The 21369-nt window shown below is 42.4% G+C and overlaps 1 protein-coding gene across 1 annotated transcript in view; it reads left to right on the top strand.

Moving 5' to 3' along the window:
* The window catches only part of ANO2 (anoctamin 2), a 144516-nt gene that overhangs the window by 88652 nt on the left and 34495 nt on the right, over positions 1-21369 (top strand). The window contains exons 14-19 of the mRNA XM_070755220.1: positions 2896-2970; positions 9679-9880; positions 13506-13617; positions 15892-15949; positions 18063-18163; positions 21146-21288. Coding sequence (XP_070611321.1) covers positions 2896-2970; positions 9679-9880; positions 13506-13617; positions 15892-15949; positions 18063-18163; positions 21146-21288 — 691 coding nt within the window. The remainder of the gene's footprint in view (positions 1-2895; positions 2971-9678; positions 9881-13505; positions 13618-15891; positions 15950-18062; positions 18164-21145; positions 21289-21369) is intronic.

The following is a 21369-nucleotide window of genomic DNA, read 5'->3' as shown; positions in this document are numbered from 1 at the left end:
ACACACACCACTGTAGATAATAAAACCCACGCCTCCCCCAAGTTTTCAGCCTTCGAGGCCACAAGCCAGAATTAGAGACGCCAAGGATCGAAGCAAGGTCACAGGACTCCCAAAAGATAACTCTCCACAATACAGGAAAGGCGGGCCTGCCTTTTCAACCTTTCTGAGGAGAACCACACCCAAACCCAGCTGTTGCCTATTAGGGATGGAAATACCTGGCTAATTGTCCCCTTCTTTGTGCTGCCCTTCTCTGCCTCATATCTATGATGGCTTGTGCCTTCTCATCTAATGACTCCAGGCTACTCGCTGGGGAGAGCTCCCCCCCGGGGGTCTCAGGCTGTTCTCCCTCCTCCTCGTCCTGACATTCCTCTTCCCCGTCTGCCTGGTCCTCCTCCTCCTCCTGTTCCTCATCCTCCCCCTCTGAGCATGGAGCCGGCAGAGTTCCAGCCGTTCCCTGAGGAGCCTCAGACTGAATCACAACACTCATCAGAGCTGATAATGAATACAGTGATACCTCGTCTTACAAACACCTCGTCATACAAACTTTTCGAGACACAAACCCAGGGTTTAAGATTTTTTGGCCTCTTCTTACAAACTAGTTTCACCTTACAAACCCACCGCCGCCACTGGGATGCCCCGCCTCTGGACTTCCGTTGCCAGCGAAGCACCCGTTTTTGCACTGCTGGGATTCCCGAGGATCCCCTCCATGGGAAACCCCACCTCTGGACTTCCATGTTTTTGCGATGCTGCAGGGGAATCCCAGCAGGGAAATCGCAGCAGCGCAAAAATGAGCGCTTCGCTGGCAACGGAAGTCCGGAGGTGGGGTTTCCCAGCAAGGGGAGCCTTAGTGAAATCACAGCATTGCAAAAACACAGAGGTTCAGAGATGGGGTTTTGAGGACTTCGGTGTTTTTGCGATGCTGTGATTTCACTGATGCTTCCTTCACTGGGAAACCCCACCTCCGGACTTCCGTTGCCAGCGAAGCGCTCATTTTTGCGATGCTGCGATTCCCCTGCAGCATTGCAAAAATGCAGAAGTCCGGAGGTGGGGTTTCCCATGGAGGGGCGCCTCAGGGGAATCCCAGCAGCACAAAAAGGGCGCTTCGGCTGGCAAAAGGGGTAAATTTTGGACTTGCACGCATTAATCGCTTTTCCATTGATTCCTATGGGAAACATTGTTTCGTCTTACAAACTTTTCACCTTAAGAACATCGTCCCGGAACCACTTAAGTTTGTAAGACAAGGCATCACTGTATTATAATACCTTGTTTAACAAGATGGGAATCTGTTACGAGTGCTGTTGTGTGTATTCCCTTGCAGCGTGGGGAGTTTTCAGATTCGGAGGATGAGTGGGATTTAGAGATGATAAATCTCCCTGCTCTACCAACAGTTAGCAATGTTAGTAAAGACCGTGGAGCTAATGACATAGACATGAGTTCGAGTAACTCAAATGGGGGAGACCACAGATGGAGGGATGCTCATTTCAGGAGGTTTCAGAAATGCCTGGAAGAAAGAGGGAAGGGATATTAGAGGGTAATTAATGAATGAATTACTCCACATCCGGGTGTAAAACGGAAGAGACGCTGAATTCGTTCAATCTTGCCAAATAAGAAGGGCCACGTCCTGAACTTGCTGCAAAGCTTAAGCTACCATGTATGATGAATTACTTGTTTCTTTATGACTCCTGGCTAGCCCTAATTAGCCATAAATTTTAGAATGACTTGTGGAATGTCTTTTATGTTACTGCCAAGCTTATCTACTTAGTTGCTGAGATAATAATGACGAGGGAAGAAAGCTGTGTGCAGAGTTGAAGTGTTAAATGAGAAATTAAAGAGGATATGTTTTACAATGAGATGCATTGAGAATTCCTTTATTTCAAGTATTCACTTCAATTCAATTCAATTCAATTCAATTTATTAGATTTGTATGCCACCCCTCTCCGAAGACTCAGGGCAGCTCACAACAATAATAAAAACAATATTCCAGCAAAAACAAATCTAATATGAAAAAGCACATAAAACCCTATCATATTTAAAAAGGCAAACAACATATACATACCCAAACATAATATAAAAAAGCCTGGGGAAAAGGTGTCTCAAGTCCCCCATGCCTGGCGGTATAGATGGGTCTTGAGTAGTTTATGAAAGACAAGGAGTGTGGGGACAGTTCTAATCTCCGGGGAGAGTTTATTCCAGAGGGCCGGGGCCGCCACAGAGAAGGCTCTTCCCCTGGGGCCCACTAGACGACATTGTTTAGTCGACGGGGCCCGGAGAAGGCCAACTCTGTGGGACCTTATCGGTCACTGGTATTCGTGCAGTAGCAGGCGGTTCCGGAGGTACTCTGGTCCAATGCCATGCAGGGCTTTAAAGGTCATAACCAACACTTTGAATTGTGACCGGAAATTGATCGGCATCCAATGCAGGCCACGGAGTGTTGGCGAATCTTGGAAGCCCCACGATGGCTCTCGCGGCCGCGCTCTGTACAATCTGGAGTTTCCGAACACTTTTCAGAGGTAGCCCCATGTAGAGAGCGTTGCAGTAATCGAACCTCGAGGTGATGAGGGCATGAGCGACTGTGAGCAATGACTCCCTGTCCAAATAGGGCCGCAACTGGTGCACCAGGCAAACCTGGGCAAGGGCCCTCCTCGCCACAGCCGAAAGATGATACTTTTATGTAAAGTCCCCACGAAAGGCCCCACGGAGACCTCTTCCTGCCTTTTCTGGTTATAGTTTCAGAGGCTTGGGTTGGTAAGTGGAAAATGGTTCTCTTATCTAGAAAAGTACATAAGTAGAGGCGTTCTTAGGTACTTTGTGCACTGTAGTTTGATTATTACCTGTCTTTTTGCTTACTTAGTATAGTTTTGCACCTTTTATTTTCAACCTTCTGTTTTCTTCCAGGAAGAAGAAGAAAAACTCACCTGGAGAGACCGCACCCCTGGCTACCTAGTGAACTGTGCGTCCATCATGTTCATGGTAACTCTTCTCATTTATTTATTTATTTATTTGTTTGTTTGTTTGTTTGTTTATTTATTTATTTATTTATTTATTCTTTGTCCAATATACAATACATATGGAAGAGAATAGACATTAAGTAATATATATAAAGATAGAGAGTAAAAAAGAAGAGAAGTAGATGGGAGGGAGAGAATATATATGATATAAGAGATAGGGAGAGAATATATATGATATATATATATATATAGATATATAGATAGATAGATAGATAGATAGATAGATAGATAGATAGATAGATAGATAGATGATAGATAGATAGATAGATAGATAGATATAGATAGATAGATAGATAGATAGATAGATAGAGATAGATAGATAGATAGATAGATAGATAGATAGAGATAGATAGATAGATAGATAGATAGATAGATAGATAGATAGATAAGGAGAGAATATATATGATATATGATATAAGGAAAGGCAATTGGACAGGGGACGATAGGCACATCAGTGCACTTATATATGCCCCTTACTGGCCTCTTAGGAACATGGAGAGGTCAATCGTGGAGAGTCTAAGGGAGAAATGTTGGGGGTTGGGAGTTGACACTATTGACTCCGGTAATGAGTTCCACGCTTCGACAACTCGATTGTTAAAGTCATATCTTTTACAGTCAAGTTTGGAGCGGTTAATATTAAGTTTGAATCTGTTGTGTGCTCTTGTGTTGTTGCGGTTGAAGCTGAAGTAGTTGTTGACCGGAAGGACGTTGCAGCATATGATCTTGTGGGCAATACTTAGATCGTGTTTTAGGTGTGTTTCTTTTCCTTGAGGTTCATAGAAAACGTGTGCCGACACCTTCAGGTTTCCTTCAACTGTCCTTTCCTGCATGAATCTTCTGTCTGAAGCACCCATGTCAGGGAGAGATGGATTACTTTGGCATGCCTTCCAGCCCCTGTCAGCCAAATCCAAAGTATGACTTAATCTCTGGTGCAGAGTTTGACATCTGATCGATGAAATTTGATTGATAGATTGCAGTATTTGGAATGGGCCAACAGTGCCCGTACTAAGTTCTTCGTGGCAGCTGGTTATAATGGCTTCCCGGATATGTTTGGATGAGATAGTTCCTGGCAGCCTATCCCATGGATGTTGGGGTGGGGTTGGAGACCCCTGATGGGCTCCAACAGGTACAGTCAGGTATTCAGAACCAGTAGAACCACAACAGTACAGTGATGGCATTTGGGAAGAAACTGTTCTTGTGTCTCGTTGTCTTGGTCTGCAGTGCTCTGTAGCGACGTTTTGAGGGTAGGAGTTGAAACAGTTTGTGTCCAGGATGTGAGGGGTCAGTAAATATTTTCCCCGCCCTCTTTTTGACTCGTGCAGTACACAGGTCCTCAATGGAAGGCAAGTTGGCAGCCATTGTTTTTTCTGCTGTTCTAATTCTCCTCTGAAGTCTGTCTCGGTCCTGTTGGGTTGCAGAACCAAACCAGATAGTTACAGAGGTGCAGATGACAGACTCAGTGATTCCTCTGTAGCAGTGTTTTTCAACCAGTGTGCCATGGCACACTAGTGTGCCGTGAGACATGGTCAGGTGTACCGCGAAGCTCAGAGAGAGAGAGAAAACAAGAGAGAGAGAGAGACAGAAAGAAAGAGAAAGAAAGAAAGAGAGACAGAGAGACAGAGAGAAAGAAAGAAAAAGAGAGAGAGGGAGTGAAGGTGGGAGAGAGAAAGACATAGAGGGAGGTAGGGAGAAAGAGAGCAAAAAAGAGAGGAAGGAAGGAAGAGAAAAAGAATGAGGGATAGAGAGAGAGAAAAAAGAAGAAGGGAGAGAAAGAAGGAGGAACAGAGAGAAAAAAAATTGTCCAAACTTTTTTGAGCCCCCCCCCCCTCAATGTGCCCCAAGGTTTTGTAAATGTAAATAATGTGCCGTGGCTCAAAAAAGGTTGAAAATCACTGCTCTGTAGAACTGGATCAGCAGCTCCTTGGGCAGTTTGGGCTTCCTGTGTTGGCGCAGGTAATTGCCCTAGATACGCAGTAGTCCAGTATTTGAGGGGCAGCCAAAGGGGACAAATTATTCTACAAAGCACCAGGGGGCAAGATAAGAAACAATGACTGGAAACTAAGGAGCAACTTCCTAACAGCCAAGACAATTAACCAATGGAACAGCTTGCCTTCAGAAATTATGAGTGCTCAATTTCTCATCGTTGGAAAGCGGTGGAATCGCAATCTTTTGGTGCCTTTGAAAGACTCTGAATCGTTGGAAGGAGACTTTTTGCTACTAAGTGGATGTGGGCCAGATCCAGCCCACAGACCTTGAGTTTAACACCCCTGGTTTAACAGAAGAGCTTTTTTCTGTAAGCCAAATCCTGCCCACCTCCATTGCCTTTCCCAAGCTGGTTTTGACCCTCGGTCACTCCTTTTTCCCCTCTTGGGAAGTTTGTATACACACACCGGCTCTTTAAAAGTGTCTTTTGTGTTCCACTTCACCTTGTTTGGCTTTGCAATTACAGTGGTACCTCTACTTAGGAACTTAATTCGTTCCGTGACCAGGTTCTTAAGTTGAAAAGTTTGTAAGAAGAAGCCATTTTTTCCCATAGGAATCAATGTGAAAGCAAATGATGTGTGCGATTGGGGAAACCACAGGGAGGGTGGAGGCCCTGTTTCTTCCCAGGAGATTCCTAGAGAGGCCCCACAGAGGCTTCTCCCTGCCTTTTCCGGCCCTGTTTCCTCCCAGGAGATTCCTAGAAAGACCCCACAGAAGCTTCTCCCTGTCTTTTCCAGCTCTGTTTCCTCCCAGGAGATTCCTAGAGAGGCCCCACAGAGGCTTCTCCCCATCTTTTCCGGCCCTGTTTCCTCCCAGAAGATTCCTAGAGAGGCCCCACAGAGGCTTCTCCCTGCCTTTTCCGGCCCTGTTTCCTCCCAGGAGATTCCTAGAGAGGCCCCACAGAGGCTTCTCCCTGTATTTTCCGGCCCTGTTTCCTCCCAGGAGATTCCTAGAGAGGCCCCACAGAAGCTTCTCCCTGTCTTTTCCAGCCCTGTTTCCTCCCAGGAGATTCCTAGAGAGGCCCCACAGAGGCTTCTCTCTGTCTTTTCCGGCCCTGTTTCCTCCCAGGAGATTCCTAGAGAGGCCCTAGAGGCTTCTCCCTGCATTTTCTGGCCCTGTTTCCTTCCAGGAGATTCCTAGAGAGGCCCCACAGAGGCTTCTCCCTGCCTTTTCCGGTTACAGTTTCAGAGGCTCAGGTTTGTAAGTGAAAAATGGTTCTTGAGAAGAGGCAAAAAAAAATATCTTGAACACCCGGTTCTTATCTTGAAAAATTCGTAAGTAGAGGCGTTCTTCGGTAGAGGTACCACTGTACTGAGAATAAAAATGATGGATGTCCCCCTATGTGATAGTTTTAAGCAGGGCTTTAAAAAAATAATAATAAATGCTCCAGGGTTATTTATCTTGTGTCACCCCATCGACTGCATTGAATAAGCAGTAGGAGATTTGCTGAAGTTATGGGATCGTTTACCTTTTGAGCAATGGAGGAGCGAGGGCTGTAAATTATATTCTCACACAAAATGCCCTAGTGTGAATGTAAACGGCTCCCTTCTGCTTCTGCCTCGGCCCAAATATTATGGCAAGGATAAGAGGGTAGGCTTCTGGCTGATTGATTATATTACCATTAATCCAAAGAAAACAATCTCATCTTTTCACTTTCAGCTTTTGAATAAATACCTTTAAATCACCCGGACAGCCATTAGTAGCCTCAAGATCGTGCAGGGTAAAAAGCCCACAGCTTCTTAAACAAACCTTAAGCAGCCCGGGTGATTCACTCAGCAACAGAAAGCCAGAAGATAGTGAAGTTACTGAAGACTGGACTTAATCCCCGGATGCTCTCTACATGGGGCTACCTTTGAAAAGTGTTTGGAAACTTCAGATCGTGCAGAATGCAGCTGCGAGAGCTATCATGGGCTTTCCTAAATATGCCCGTGTTACACCAACACTCCGCAGTCTGCATTGGTTGCCGATCAATTTCCGGGCACAATTCAAAGTGTTGGTTATGACCTATAAAGCCCTTCATGGCATCGGACCAGAATATCTCTGGGACCGCCTTCTGCCGCACGAATCCCAGCGACCGGTTAGGTCCCACAGAGTTGGCCTTCTCCGGGTCCCGTCGACTAAACAATGCCGTGTGGCGGGACCCAGGAGAAGCGCCTTCTCTGTGGCAGCCCCGACCCTCTGGAACCAGCTCCCCCCAGATATCAGAGTTGCCCCCACCCTCCTTGCCTTTCGCAAGCTCCTTAAAACCCACCTCTGTCGTCAGGCATGGGGGAATTGAAATTTTTCCCTTCCCCCTAGGCTTATAGAATTTATACATGGTATGCTTGTTTGTATGATTGGTCTCTTAAATTGGGGTGTTTTAGATTATTTTTAATATTAGATTTGTTACATTGTCTTCTTTATTGTTGTTAGCCGCCCCGAGTCTTCGGAGAGGGGTGGCATACAAGTCTAATAAATAATAAATAATAAAAATAAAATAATTGGTGGGCTACGAGCCGGAACGCTAAATTGCGCTCGCCGTCGCAGCTCATAAGTTCTTGCATAACCAGAGCAATTTTGCTGCTGCACCTGTTAAGGTAGCAAAATTGCGCATGGTGCTGCAGGTAAAACCTTGCTGAAACACAGCCATAATTTTGCTACCTCCACAGGTGCAGTAGCAAAATTGTTTGGGTCCCACAAGAACTTATGAGCCGCGACGGCGAGCGCAATTTAGCATTCCGGCTCATAGCTCATCGCTGGTTCAGTGGATTTGCAGCTGGCTGAAGTGTAGATATCAGAGAGTTGTTGTTAATGGCGAGTATTCTGAGCAGAGATTGGGAAACCCACCTATATCTAATCCCCCACTCCCGATCCTTTGCTCCAGTGTGGCTCCAAAATAGCTTCTTCCGGATCCGCTTGCCAGGGTTGACAATGGGATGGTATGTGAGTCTAAGTGCTATTGCTATTGTTTTGGAAGAAAAATAGGCTCTGTAGTAGAAATATTACCCATAGAGTCTCTGCTCCAGGAGCAAAACACATGGACAATGGACTTCGCCAAATGGGAAACCAGGATATCTCCGAGACCGTCTTCTGCCGCACGAATCCCTGTGGCCCGTTAGGTCCCACAGAGTTGGTCTTCTCCGGGTCCCGTCGACTAAACAATGTCGTCTAGCAGGACCCAGGGGAAGAGCCTTCTCTGTGGTGGCCCTGACCCTCTGGAATCAACTCCCCCCAGAGATTAGGACTGCTCCCACCCTCCTTGCCTTTCGTAAACTCCTTAAAACCCACCTCTGTTGTCAGGCATGGGGGAACTGAGAGATCCCCCCCTTGCCTATGTAATTTTGTGCATGATATGACTGTGTGTATGTATTTTATCTATTGGGGTTTTTTTAAAAAAGACTTTTTAATGTAAAACTGTTATTTTAGATTTTAATTATTAGATTTGTTACCATGTATTGTTTTTATCACTGTTGTGAGCCGCCCCGAGTCTACGGAGAAGGGCGGCATACAAATCTAATAAATAATAATCATCATTTTTTTTTTAAAGTTAATAGATGCAGAAGATTTTGAGTGAAGGTCTATAGGTCCAATGAATATTATTTGGTAGCACGCGGAAAATTGTAATTAGCTAGCTAATAAAGAGGAACCTTTCTATAGTCTGCCTACGCTATCACTAGCAAGAGCAAGGGGCCCCAAACTTGGCAACTTTAAGTGTTGTGTACTTCAACTCAGTGGTGCAGTGGTTAAAAGGCAGTACTGCAAGCTGCTTCCACCGATCACCGGCTGCCAGCAGTTTGGCAGATCGAATCTCAGTAGGCTCAAGATTGACTCCCTTTTCCCTCCCTCCCTCCCTCCCTAGTCTCCTTCCTGGTGGTGCAGTGTTTAGAATACAATATTGCAGACTAATTCTGCCAACAGCCAGCAGTTCAATCCTCACCAAGTTCAAGATTGACTCAGCCTTCCATCCTTCCGAGGTCGGTAAAATGAGGACCCAGATTGTTGGGGGCAAGAGGCTGACTCTCTATAAACCGCTTAGAGAGGGCTGTAAAGCACTGTGAAGCGGTATATAAGTCTAAATGCTATTATGCTTAAATAAATGCTATACATGATCCCTCGTTTTTTGAGGGGGATGTGTTCCAAAACCACCCATAAAAAACGAATTTCTGTGCAGGGAAAATATATATTTTTAATGTATTTAACGAGTATTTGGACTTTTAAAACCCACCCTTTGCATTAAACAGTCATTCTGTAATGTTTCTCAGCGGGAACTACATGTGATATCCTACCAGTTTCTTTAATAAAGCACAGTAGTAATGTAGAAGAATTTTATGATTTTTTTAAATGGATTTAAAATTTTCAATGGATTTAATGGATTTAAGCCCCCTTTGAAAACCCGTGAAATAGTGAATCCGTGAAAAATTACTATATATAAGTCTAAATGCTATTGTGCTTAAATAAATGCTATAATGCTATAACTCCCGGAATTCTGGGGATTGAAGTCCACTAGTCTTAAGGTTGCCAAGTTTGAAGACCTCTGAGCAAGAGCATTTCCCATTGCTGAAGAATACAAGAAGCTGCTGAATTCATCACCGGAATAACGTTTTTCCTTTTTCTTTAACTCCATCGTTACTCAATCGTGGCCGCTGAGCTCCATAAGAACGCCTAATGCACACATCATTCTATTAATGACGTCTTCCTCCCTTTCCAGATCTCGCTGACTTTTTGCATAGTCTTTGGTGTGATCGCGTACCGGATAATCTTAGCGGCCGCGCTGTCCATGAGCACCAACGGGTCATCCAAGTCCAACAGGCGAGTCACAGTGACGGCGACAGCAGTCATCATCAACCTGGTGGTGATCCTAATCCTGGATGAAATTTATGGAGTTGTTGCCAGAAAACTGACTGAAATGGGTAATCTTTCTTCTCCTCCCCCCATATGGACATAAGCAACTTATCCTAAGTATTATTATTATTATTATTATTATTATTATTATTATTATTATTATTATTATTATTATTGTTATTATTTTGTCAGTACAACACAGCAAACGAGATCACTATGCTGGATTTCGTATTTCATCACCAGTCGGGCGCTTCCCAAGCACCTAGGACTGCATGATGTAGTGGCGAATTATGTTTGCCGATCCCAGTAAAGCGGCCTTTTGCAATTGACAGATGGAGATTTTGTCAATTCCGATGGTTTTCAAATGTCCGCTGAGATCCTTTGGCACTGCGCCCAGCGTGCCAAGGACCACTGGGACCACTTTCACTGGCTTATGCCAGAGTCGTTGCAGCTCGATTTTTAGATCTTCGTATTTCACTAATTTCTCTAGCTGCTTCTCCTCAATTCTGCTGTCTCCTGGGATTGCAATGTCGATGATCCATACTTTCTTTTTCTCCACGATCACAATGTCTGGTGTGTTATGCTTCAGAATTCGGTCAGTCTGAAGTCGGAAGTCCCACATTAGTTTTGCTTGCTCATTTTTGACTACTTTTTTGGGCTTATGATCCCACCAGTTCTTTGCCACTGGTAAATGGTAGTTCTGGCACAAGTTCCAGTGGATCATCTGTGCCACAGAATCATGTCTATGCTTGTCGTCAGTCTGTGCGATCTTTTTGCAGCAGCTGAGTATGTGATCGATTGTTTCATCTGTTTCTTTACAGAGTCTGCACTTTGGATCATCTGTTGATTTTTCAATTCTGGCTTTGACAGCATTTGTTCTAATGGCCTGTTCTTGTGCTGCCCCCTAGAGTCAGGAACGACTAGCAAATACGTGCGAGGGGAACCTTTACCTCTTAACTAGAGAAAAACAAATAATTCTTCCTTATTAACATGCTTCTACAATTTTGTAAATGTAAATTTTAGTCCATGCATTCTGCAAAGAGGAAGTTTTAAATAGAGTAATTTATACTTTGTAGTTTGGTTTGTTTTTTTTAAATGAAATCAGCCTCTTTTAAAAAAACATCACATTTTACTTCAGCTGATGTACTTCTTGCCTCCTCTTACTACCCACGGCATGAAAATTCTTGAAAAAAATAATGCTGAGTGGGGTTGAACATTATTATTAAATATTTGTGGCTAACACTTAAATTAAAGGCTGTTGCAGCGCTCTGTTAAATTATGTCTTTAGAAACCTATCGTTTGTGTATATATTTGGACCACTTTTGGAAGAGAATTATGGAAATGTTTCCAAAACACACTTCAATAATCATGAAAATAGAATTTGTTTTGTTTTGTTTTCCCAAGAAGTGGATTGCAGCACTGTGTTTCGGCTCATTTAGATCACCATATAGGACTAGATCTTGGGAATTAGCATAGACCAGTGATGGTGAACCTTTTTTCCCTTGGGTGCCAAAAAAGAATGGGCATGTGCTATTGCACATGCACGAGTGCCCACACCCATAATTCAATGCCCTGGGAGGGTGAAAACAGCTTCCCCTGCCAGCTGGAGGCCCTCTGGAGGCCAGAAATGGCCTGTTTTCCAACTTCTGGTGGGCCCAGTAGGCTTGTGTTTCGCCCTCCCCAGGTTCCAAAGGCTTCCCTGGAGTCAGGGAAGGGTAGAAACACCCTCCCCCATCCCACGGAGGCTCTCTGGAAGCCAAAAACACCCTCCCAGAACCTCTGTGTGAGCCAAAAATCAGCTGGCCAGCACACACATGCATGTTAGAGGTAGGCCAATGGCTTGCATGCCAGCAGATATGGCTCCGCGTGCCACCTGTGGCACCCGTGCCATAGGTTTAGATTTAGTTTAGTTTAGTTTAGTTTAGTTTAGTTTAGTTTAGTTTAGTTTAGTTTAGTTTAGTTTAGTTTAGTTTAGTTTAGTTTAGTTTAGTTTAGTTTAGTTTAGTTTAGTTTAGTTTAGTTTTATTAGATTTGTATGCCGTCCCTCTCCGAAGACTCGGGACGGCTCACAACAACAGCAATACAATATACAAAGTACAAATCCAATATAAGTTAAAAACAATTTAAAACCCATAAATATTAAAAAACGATCCTTACTGCACAATCATACCATTCTCATATATTACAGTCAGAAAAATTCAATTCAATTCAATTCAATTTATTAGATTTGTATGCCGCCCCTCTCCGAAGGTGGTGCTGGGGGGACAAGATAGTTATTCCCCCCATGCCTGGTGACATAGATAGGTCTTCAACATCTTGCGGAAGGCAGGAAGAGCAGGGGCAATTTGAATCTCCAGGGGGAGTTGATTCCAGAGGGCCGGGGCCGCCACAGAGAAGGCTCTTCCCCTGGGTCCCGCCAAACGGCATTGTTTAGTCCAGTGATTTTCAACCTTTTTTGAGCTGCGGCACATTTTTTACATATACAAAATAATGGGGCACCTTGAGTGGGGGGGAAGTGGGGTGGGGGTTAAAAAAGTTTGGACAAAAAAAAATTCTCTCTCTCTCTCTCTCTCTCTCTTCCTCCCTTTCACTCTATTTCTCTCCCTCTTTCTCTCTCTTCCTTCCTTCCTCTCTCTCTCCATCCCTCTTTCTCTCTCTTCCTTCCTTCCTCTCTTTTTTGCTCTCTTTCTATCTCTCCCTCCTTCCCTGCCTCTCTTTCTCTCTGCTTCTTTCTTTCTTTCTTTCTTTCTCTTTCTTTCTCTCCCTTGCATTCTTTCTCTCTCTCTCTCTTTCTCTCTCTTGCTGAGCTTTGCGGCATACCTGATCATGTCTTGCACACTGGTTGAAAAACACTGGTTTAGTCGACGGGACCTGGAGAAGGCCAACTCTGTGGGACCTGATTGGCCGCTGTGATTCGTGCGGCAGAAGGCGGTCCCAGAGGATTTGCCATCACTGGCTTAGACAGAGCAGAAGAGAAGGAATCAAATTCAGGTTCTCCCAATCTTTTTGGGGAAATAATAGGTGGGAAATAATAGAATTTAAAAAATATAGAATAATAAAACAAAGCAAAACAAAATAAAATATTTAGTTTGTGCAAACTGAGTTTGAAGCCAGCAATTAATCTCATACGGCTTATAAAGCACATGTCACATCTTATTTGACGCTGGCGTCAAGACATTTACATTCTTTTCGTTTTTCCCAGAATAAAATGAAATTAGGACTCTTTGAATGGGAGCATACCCCTTGACCGAGTCAAAGTACGACTATTTGTCTTTTAAATATTTTTTTATTAATTTGCCACTTTAAAAAAAAAAGAAAACACAATAGTAAGTACAGAAGAAAATCAAAGAAAATTAAATTAATAATAGTATATAGACATTAGCATTATATTAGCATTAAAGTCACTATGTTTATATTATATTAATTATAAACTATAATATGTCTCAAGTATATAAATTAGTCCATGCTTTTTTCCATTAACAAAATAATTTGATATATACTTCAATGATTTATCATGCAGGCTTAACCGGTCCCCCCAAGTTGTAAAGTCTAGATCTTATTTGTTACATACTTTTTGAAATCCAGACTATATGTTTTCCTGGCAATTGCAAAACTTATGATTGCTTTGTTTGAATCACTGTTGTGAGTAAGGCTTAACTGGTTTTTCTTTCCTTCATATTTTCTCCATGGCAGAGGTACCCAAAACAGAAAAAACATTTGAGGAGAGATTGATTCTGAAGGCTTTCCTGCTGAAATTTGTCAATTCTTATGCACCCATTTTTTACGTGGCTTTTTTTAAGGGAAGGTAAGTTGGATCCGATTTATTGGTTTTAATACATGGCCCCAGTTTGGCTTGTTATTGTTGTGATAATTTGCCTTGTTATTGATTGATTGATTGATTGATTGATTGATTGATTGATTGATTTGATTTGCACCGAGTTACAGAGAGGGGCGGCATACAAATTTAATATAATAATAATAATAATAATAATAATAATAATAATAATAATAATAATAATATATCACCGAGGACTTAGGGCAGCTTACAACATAATATTGTTGTGATAGTTTTACTACGCAATACTCCTGGGGTTGTAGGTTTCTTTTTTTTATATATATATATGGTATGCTTGTGTGTATGTCTGTTAGTATATGGGGTCTTTTAAATCTTTTAATTTTACATTTGTTAGATTATTTATGATTTGTTTCCACGTGTTGTGAGCCACCCCGAGTCTTCGGAGAGGGGCGGCATACAAATCTAAGTAATAAATAAATAAATAAATAAATAAATAAATAAATAAATAAAAGTAAAAAGTTTATTTTTTGAAGTTACAAAACAAAACAATACTATATGAATTAACTAAGTCATAATACACAAATTAAGCAATTATAACAAAACAAAGAAAACAAACTTTCCAAAAAAACATACTAAACAGTTAAAAAAGAGAGAAATATTCCATTTCTCTCATAGCTACCATACATTTAACATATCTTATCACATATCTTATGCACATATCTATTAAACTTCTAATAGTTAGTGATTGATAATAAAGTTGTTCATATTAACTAATTAATAGTAAGCCTAATTCTACCCACCCTCACTCAACTGTCAATTATCAGTTTCTTTGTCATGCTTCTATATTTATCTCACATTTTGTCTACATATTGTTTTACATATCTATATCTTCACGTTAATAACTTGACTGTAACTTGTTGCTTGTATCCTTAAGATTTTTATTAGTATTGATTGTTTCCTCATTGCTTATTTGACACTATGACAATCATGAAGTGTTGTATCTCATGATTCTTGACAAATCTATATTTTCTTTTATGTACACTGAGAGCAGTCTTCAAAAGAAAGGATTGGGGGTGTGTGTGTTATTCTTTCAATTAAAAAATTTTTTCCAGGGTTTTCTTTTCTGCCAAATTTCTGGCACTCAGCATGCAGTCGCCATCTTGTTTTCAGCGTTATTGTTATTGTTATTGTTATTTATTCTTTGTCCAATATACAATACATATGAAAGAGAATAGACATTAAGTAATATATATAAAGATAGGAAGTAAAAAAGAAGAGAAGTAGATAGGAAGAGAATATATATAAAGGAGATAATATATATGATAAGAGGGATAAGGAAAGACAATTGGACAGGGGACGATAGGCACATCAGTGCACTTATGTACGCCCCTTACTGGCCTCTTAGGAATCTGGAGAGGTCAATCGTGGAGAGTTTAAGGGAGGAGTGTAGGGGATTGGGGATTGACACTATTGAGTCCGGTAATGAGTTCCACGCTTCGACAACTCGATTGTTAAAGTCATATTTTTTACAGTCAAGTTATCATCATCATTGAAAAATACTCAGTGGAAGGCAACTGGTGAATTAGCAGTTTCTTTATTTTTCTCTCAGTCAGAAAATAAGAGGTGGGTTTTAAGAAGTTTACGAAAGGCAAGGAGGGTGGGGGCAATTCTAATCTCCAGGGGGAGCTGGTTCCAGAGGGTCGGGGCCGCCACAGGGAAGGCTCTTTCCCTGGGTCCCGCCAGACGACATTGTTTAGGGACCCGGAGAAGGCCAACTTTGTGGGACCTGTGATCTCTCTGTGGGATCCCACACCTATGAAAAGGCATCGTCTCACATCATCGTTCCGAAACTTCTCCCCAGGGGTTTCCACCTGCAGATGGCCCTGTTTCCCTACCATGTTTGCTTGCTTGCTTTCCCTGCAATGCCGCCTTCCCCGATTGAAATAGCTGCTGGGATTAAAAGAAAGATTTGTCCTGCTGTTTTCTAAACAAAAGTTTGTGGGGATTCTCAGTCCTCCAGGTCACAGTTATATCCAAAGGTGCTTTATTTTTTCTAGAAGCTACGGGACTTTCTGATTCTTTTTTCTTTGAAGACGTTTCGCTTCTGATCCAAGAATCTTCTTCAGCTCTGACTTGTTGGTGGGAGACAGAAGGATTTATATGTTTTGTATATGTATATGCTTTTTTTAAAAAAAAAAACCAAAAACCTTTTCTTTTATAGACATCTATAATGATGTATTTTCCCAAGACTGACTTCATCCCCTGTATCTTCTCTGTCCTCAGGTTTGTGGGGCGCCCTGGCCAGTACGTCTACATGTTTGCGGGATACCGAATGGAAGAGGTAATGACCCATACAGGTAGTCCTTGACTTATACCCATTCATTTAGTGACCGTTCAAGTTGCAATGGGAAAAAAATGACTTAAAACTGTTCTGTCGAGCTCTCTGGTAGAATCCTCCCAAAAAATGCACAGATACAAATTTCAGACACACACACGTTTGAAAATTCAAAACAATGTTCTTTATAATGAAAATTCACTTAAACCAAGCCCTCTTTTGGTATAGCAAAGAGCACTCGTCTCCAAACAAACTGGTAATTTGTACAAGTCCCTTATGAGTTGTGTGATACTTAGCTTGCAGCTGTGAAGCAATTCACAGTCCTTCTTCTTTCACAAAGTGAAACACACTTTGCTCTGGTTTAGTTTCAAAGCGCGGGAAAATCAGCACACAAAAGGTCAAAGTCAGTAAAGCAGTCACGAAACACAACGATCAGATAATCCTCCACAATGGCCAAACGCACAGGCTGCTATTTATAGCAGCCTCACTAATTACCACAGCCCCACCCAACCACAGGTGGCCTCATTTTCTTTGATAATAATCTCTCAGTTGTTGCTTATGCATCGCTCTCCGCATGTGTGGCTGTATCATTAACTCTTATTCTGAATCCAAGGAGGAGCTAGATAATTGATCTCCTTCTGAGCTGTCTGCCACACTCTCCTCCTCCCTGTCACTCATGTCTTCTTGGTCAGAGGAGCCTTCATCAGCAGATTCCACCGGGGGCAAAACAGGCCTGCAGCATGTGGATGTCTCCCCCACATCCACAGTCCTTGGGGCAGGAGCTGGGCCAGAGCTAACCACAACAAAAACCAGGTTTTAAGTGATTTAAAGCACTTGTAGTAAAAGTTGAGCTGCGCACGCCGCTTTGGGTCCCTGACGCAGGAAGTAAAATATCGCCAGGGGATGCGCATGTGAGAGAGTTCGGTGGGTTTTTTGCTCTTGTGCATGCGCGGAAGCGAGATTTTGCTTCTACGGATGCACAAGAAGCAAAAATCTCACAAGGGGATACGCGTGCATGAGATATTTTTTGGGAGGCTTTTTGGTTCTGTGCATGCGCTGAAGCAAAAAAAATATGTCGAAATCTCTCTCGTGTGTGTCCCCTCGCAACATTTTGTTTCTCATGCCGTACATCGGGAGCGACGGTAGTGGGAACCCCCTCCTGCTCAAAACCATTTTTCACATGGTTCATGTGTAAAATGAGAGGCAAAATGTCACATGTAAAATGAGGCCAAACCCACTTAAGGGCTGTCTTGTTTAGCGACATAAATGTTGGGCTCGATTTTTGGTCGTAAGTCAAGGACTAATCTACACTGAACATTTTTGGGGGGGGGTTTAAAAAAATCTATTCAAATTTTCATGGCGCTGCTGCGATCCCTGAGGTTATAATTTTCAAACCTTGTGGTCAGCCTTATGATTCCAGTGTAATGTCAGAAACATCATCGGAATGAAAATTAAATTAAATTAAAATACTCCCTGAAATTGATTGACAATAGGCTCAAAACCAAAAAACCCCCAAAAGATATTTTGTACACGTCATTTCTGGCTTTCTCTAGATCTAGTTTAGCCAGAAAAATGCTGTAGAAATGTTAAAAATACTCGGATTTTTTTTGCCTCTTCTTACGAACTTTGTTCGCCTTACGAACCCGCCGCCGCTGCTGGGATGCCCCGCCTCCAGACTTCCGTTGCAAGTGAAGCACCTGTTTTTGCAATCCTGGGATTCCCCCGAGGCTCCCCTCCATGGGAAACCCCACCTCCTGACTTCCGCGTTTTTGCGATGCTGTAGGGAAATCCCAGGAGGGGAAACCCAGGATCGCAAAAAACGGGCGACCCCACCTCCGGACTTCTGTGTTTTTGGGAGGGAGGGGGAAATACTGGCAGTGTTGTAAATTATATTCTAGAATGTACGTACAATATTTCAACAAATAATAATTGTATTGTAAAATGATATATTATGTACTATCTTATATACCTGCTTTTTAATCTTTGTATAATAAAAAACTTTAAAAAAAATAGAATTATGATGCTTGCGGTCAGAGACTTAGGTGCTGCATATAAACAGCCAGGAGTTTGGTGTGTGCCTGATTTTCATGTCTTCTCGTGTGTTTCTTGTCCGTTGCAGTGTGCTCCTGGGGGATGCTTGATGGAACTTTGCATCCAACTCAGCATCATCATGTTGGGGAAACAGCTGATTCAGAACAATATCTTCGAAATAGGTGTGCCGTAAGTATTTCAGCGGCACTCGCCCCCCCCCTTTTTTTTGTTTCTCTGCCACAAGACTGGAAACATTAGCTTGCAATGCGTGTCAGTCTGGTGGCACAGTGGTTGGAATGAGGTATTGCAGGCTGACCTTGCCGACTGCCAGCAGTTCGATCCTCACCAAGTTCAAGGTTGACTCAGCCTTCCCTCCTTCCGAGGTGGGTAAAATGAGGATCCAGATTGTTGGGGGCAATAGGGTGACTCTGTAAACTGCTTAGAGAGGGCTGTAAAACACTATGAAGCGATATATAAGTCTAAGTGCTAGTGCTGCCCCTTCCTTCCTTCCTTCCTTCTTCCCTTCCTCCACCCATCCCCCCTCCCTCCCTCATTCTCCTCCATGGTGGAACAGTGGTTAGAGTACAATATTGCAGGCTAATTCTGCCAACTGCCAGCAGTTCAATCCTCACCAAGTTCAAGTTTGGCTCAGGTTTCCATCCTTCCCAGGTGGGTAAAATGAGGACCCAGATTGTTGGGGGAAACAGGCTGAGTCTATAAACTGCTTAGAGAGGGATGTAAAAGCACTGGGAGTGGTATATAAGTCTAAGTCCTATCTATCTATCTATCTATCTATCTATCTATCTATCTATCTATCCATCCATCCATCCATCCATCCATCCATCCATCCATCCATCCATCCATCCATCCATCCATCCATCCATCCATCCATCTATCTATCTATCTATCTATCTATCTATCTATCTATTTAGTTTTATTTATTTGTTTATTTATTTATTTATTTATTAACTTATTTATTTATTAACTTATTTACTAATGTACTTACTTACTTATTTACTAATGTACTTACTTACTTACTTACTTACTTACTTACTTACTTACTTACTTACTTACTTACTTACTTACTTGATTTTTAATGCCGCCCTTCTCCTTAGACTCAGGGCGGCTTACAACATGTTAGCAATAGCACTTTTTAAACAGAGCCAGCCTATTGCCCCCACAATCCGGGTCCTCATTTTACCCATCTTGGAAGGGTGGAAACTTGAGCCGGTGATGAGATTTGAACCGCTGACCTACAGATCTACATTCAGTTTCAGTGGCCTGCAGTACAGCACTCTACCTGCTGCACTATAGCTATTGCTATCCTATTGCTATTGCTATCCTATACATACATGCCATGTGTCAAGGGCCCTAATTAGAATCACCTAACTGTAGGGTAGCAGCAACAGTTGTAAGCGTGAGAACCAGTCATATGTCAGTGTTTCCCCCCCCCCAGTGCCATTGTAGCTTTGAAAGGCCAATAAATGAACGCATTGTAAGTCGAGGAGTAGTTCTACACTCACACCTAAATACATACATCCCTCTGAGCTTTCTCCTGGAATTTTCAAGCAAAGAGTGGTTGCCGCTATTAAAATAAAATAATCGATCATTTGTATGAATTGTTCCCCTCTGAATCAACCTGATTTAATTTCCCGAGATGCTTTGAACAAAAAAACCCGACCACATGAAAGTAAACTAAAAGTCTATTATTGGAAGACTTTCAAAAGGGACGTCCACATCAGTGGATTTTAAAACATGCGCATACACACACAAACACAAACACACAAAAAAAAAACCCAGAAAGAAAGCTGGGGCTTTCTAAGTCAACAACACAAGAGCACGCAACAGATTCAAACTTAATATTAACCGTTCCAAACTTGATTGTAAAAAATATGACTTCAGCAACCGAGTTGTCGAAGCGTGGAACTCATTACCTGACTCAGTAGTGTCAACCCCTAACCCCCGACATTTTTCCCTTAGACTATCCACGATTGACCTCTCCAAGTTCCTTAGAGGTCAGTAAGGGGTGTGCATAAGTGCACCAGTGTGCCTTCCGTCCCCTGTCCAATTGTCTCTCCTTATCTCATTTATCTTTTCTTCCTTTCAAATATGTTCACCTATACTTTTATATCTATTCTTCTATTCTTTTCTTTACTTACTTATTTATTTATTTATTTATTTATTTATTTATTTATTTATTTATTTATTTATTTATTATTTAGATTTGTATGCCGCCCCTCTCCGAAGACTCGGGGCGGCTCACAACAAGATAGCACAAATCATAAATAATCCAAATAACTTTAAAATATTTAAAGATTTAAAAGAACCCCATATACTAACAGACACACACACAAGCATACCATGTATAAATTGAACATGCCCAGGGGAGGTGTTTCAATTCCCCCATGCCTGACGGCAAAGGTGGGTTTTAAGGAGTTTACGGAAGGCAGGAAGAGTAGGGGCAGTTCTAATCTCTGGGGGGAGTTGGTTCCAGAGAGCCGGTGCCGCCACAGAGAAGGCTCTTCCCCTGGAGCCTGCCAACCGACATTGTTTAGTTGATGGGACCTGGAGAAGGCCCACTCTGTGGGACCTAATCGGTCGCTGGGATTCGTGCGGCAGGAGGCGGTCTCGGAGATATTCTGGTCCAGTGCCATGAAGGGCTTTAAAGGTCATAACCAACATTTTGAATTGTGACTGGAAATTGATCGGCAGCCAATGCAGACTGCGGAGTGTTGGTGTGACATGGGCATACCTAGGGAAGCCCATGATTGCTCTCGCAGCTGCATTCTGCACGATGAGGGCATGAGTGACTGTGAGCAATGAGTCCCGGTCCAGATATTGTTACATATCTATTCTCTTCAATGTGTATTATGTATTGGACTAACTAACTAACTAACTAACTAACTAACTAACTAACTAACTAACTAAATAAATAAATAAATAAATAAATAAATAAACAAACAAACAAACAAACAAACAAACAAACAAACAAACAAATAAACAAGTCACAAACAGTAAGAATTAGCCTGTATCTTTGGTGCCAGATGGCTCTCAAAGAGAGAGAGAGAGAGAGATACACAGAGCCACCAAAACTCTGTTGTGCACAAAAATAGAATGATTCCTTCCCCCACTTTGCAGTTGAGTTAATGCCGTGCTGTTTTACATTTCCAGGAAATTAAAGAAACTGTTCCGTAAACTGAAAGAGCCAGAGAAGAAGGAAACCCAGCCCGATCCATCCAAGCAGCCTCAGCAGTGGGACCTGGATTACGTCTTGGACCCATTCATGGGCCTGACCCCAGAATACATGGAAATGAGTAAGGCTGGGGCGACCGTAAATCCCTCTTCTCTTTCCCTCAGAACCTGCTTGTCTTAAGATTTAAGACATCCCCGACTTC

The sequence above is a fragment of the Erythrolamprus reginae genome, chromosome 6 (genome assembly GCF_031021105.1).
Source record: "Erythrolamprus reginae isolate rEryReg1 chromosome 6, rEryReg1.hap1, whole genome shotgun sequence".
In the NCBI taxonomy this organism is placed as follows: Eukaryota; Metazoa; Chordata; class Lepidosauria; order Squamata; family Dipsadidae; genus Erythrolamprus; species Erythrolamprus reginae.
Note: the sequence above shows the minus strand (reverse complement) of the source record. Positions and strands in the feature narration are given on the sequence as shown.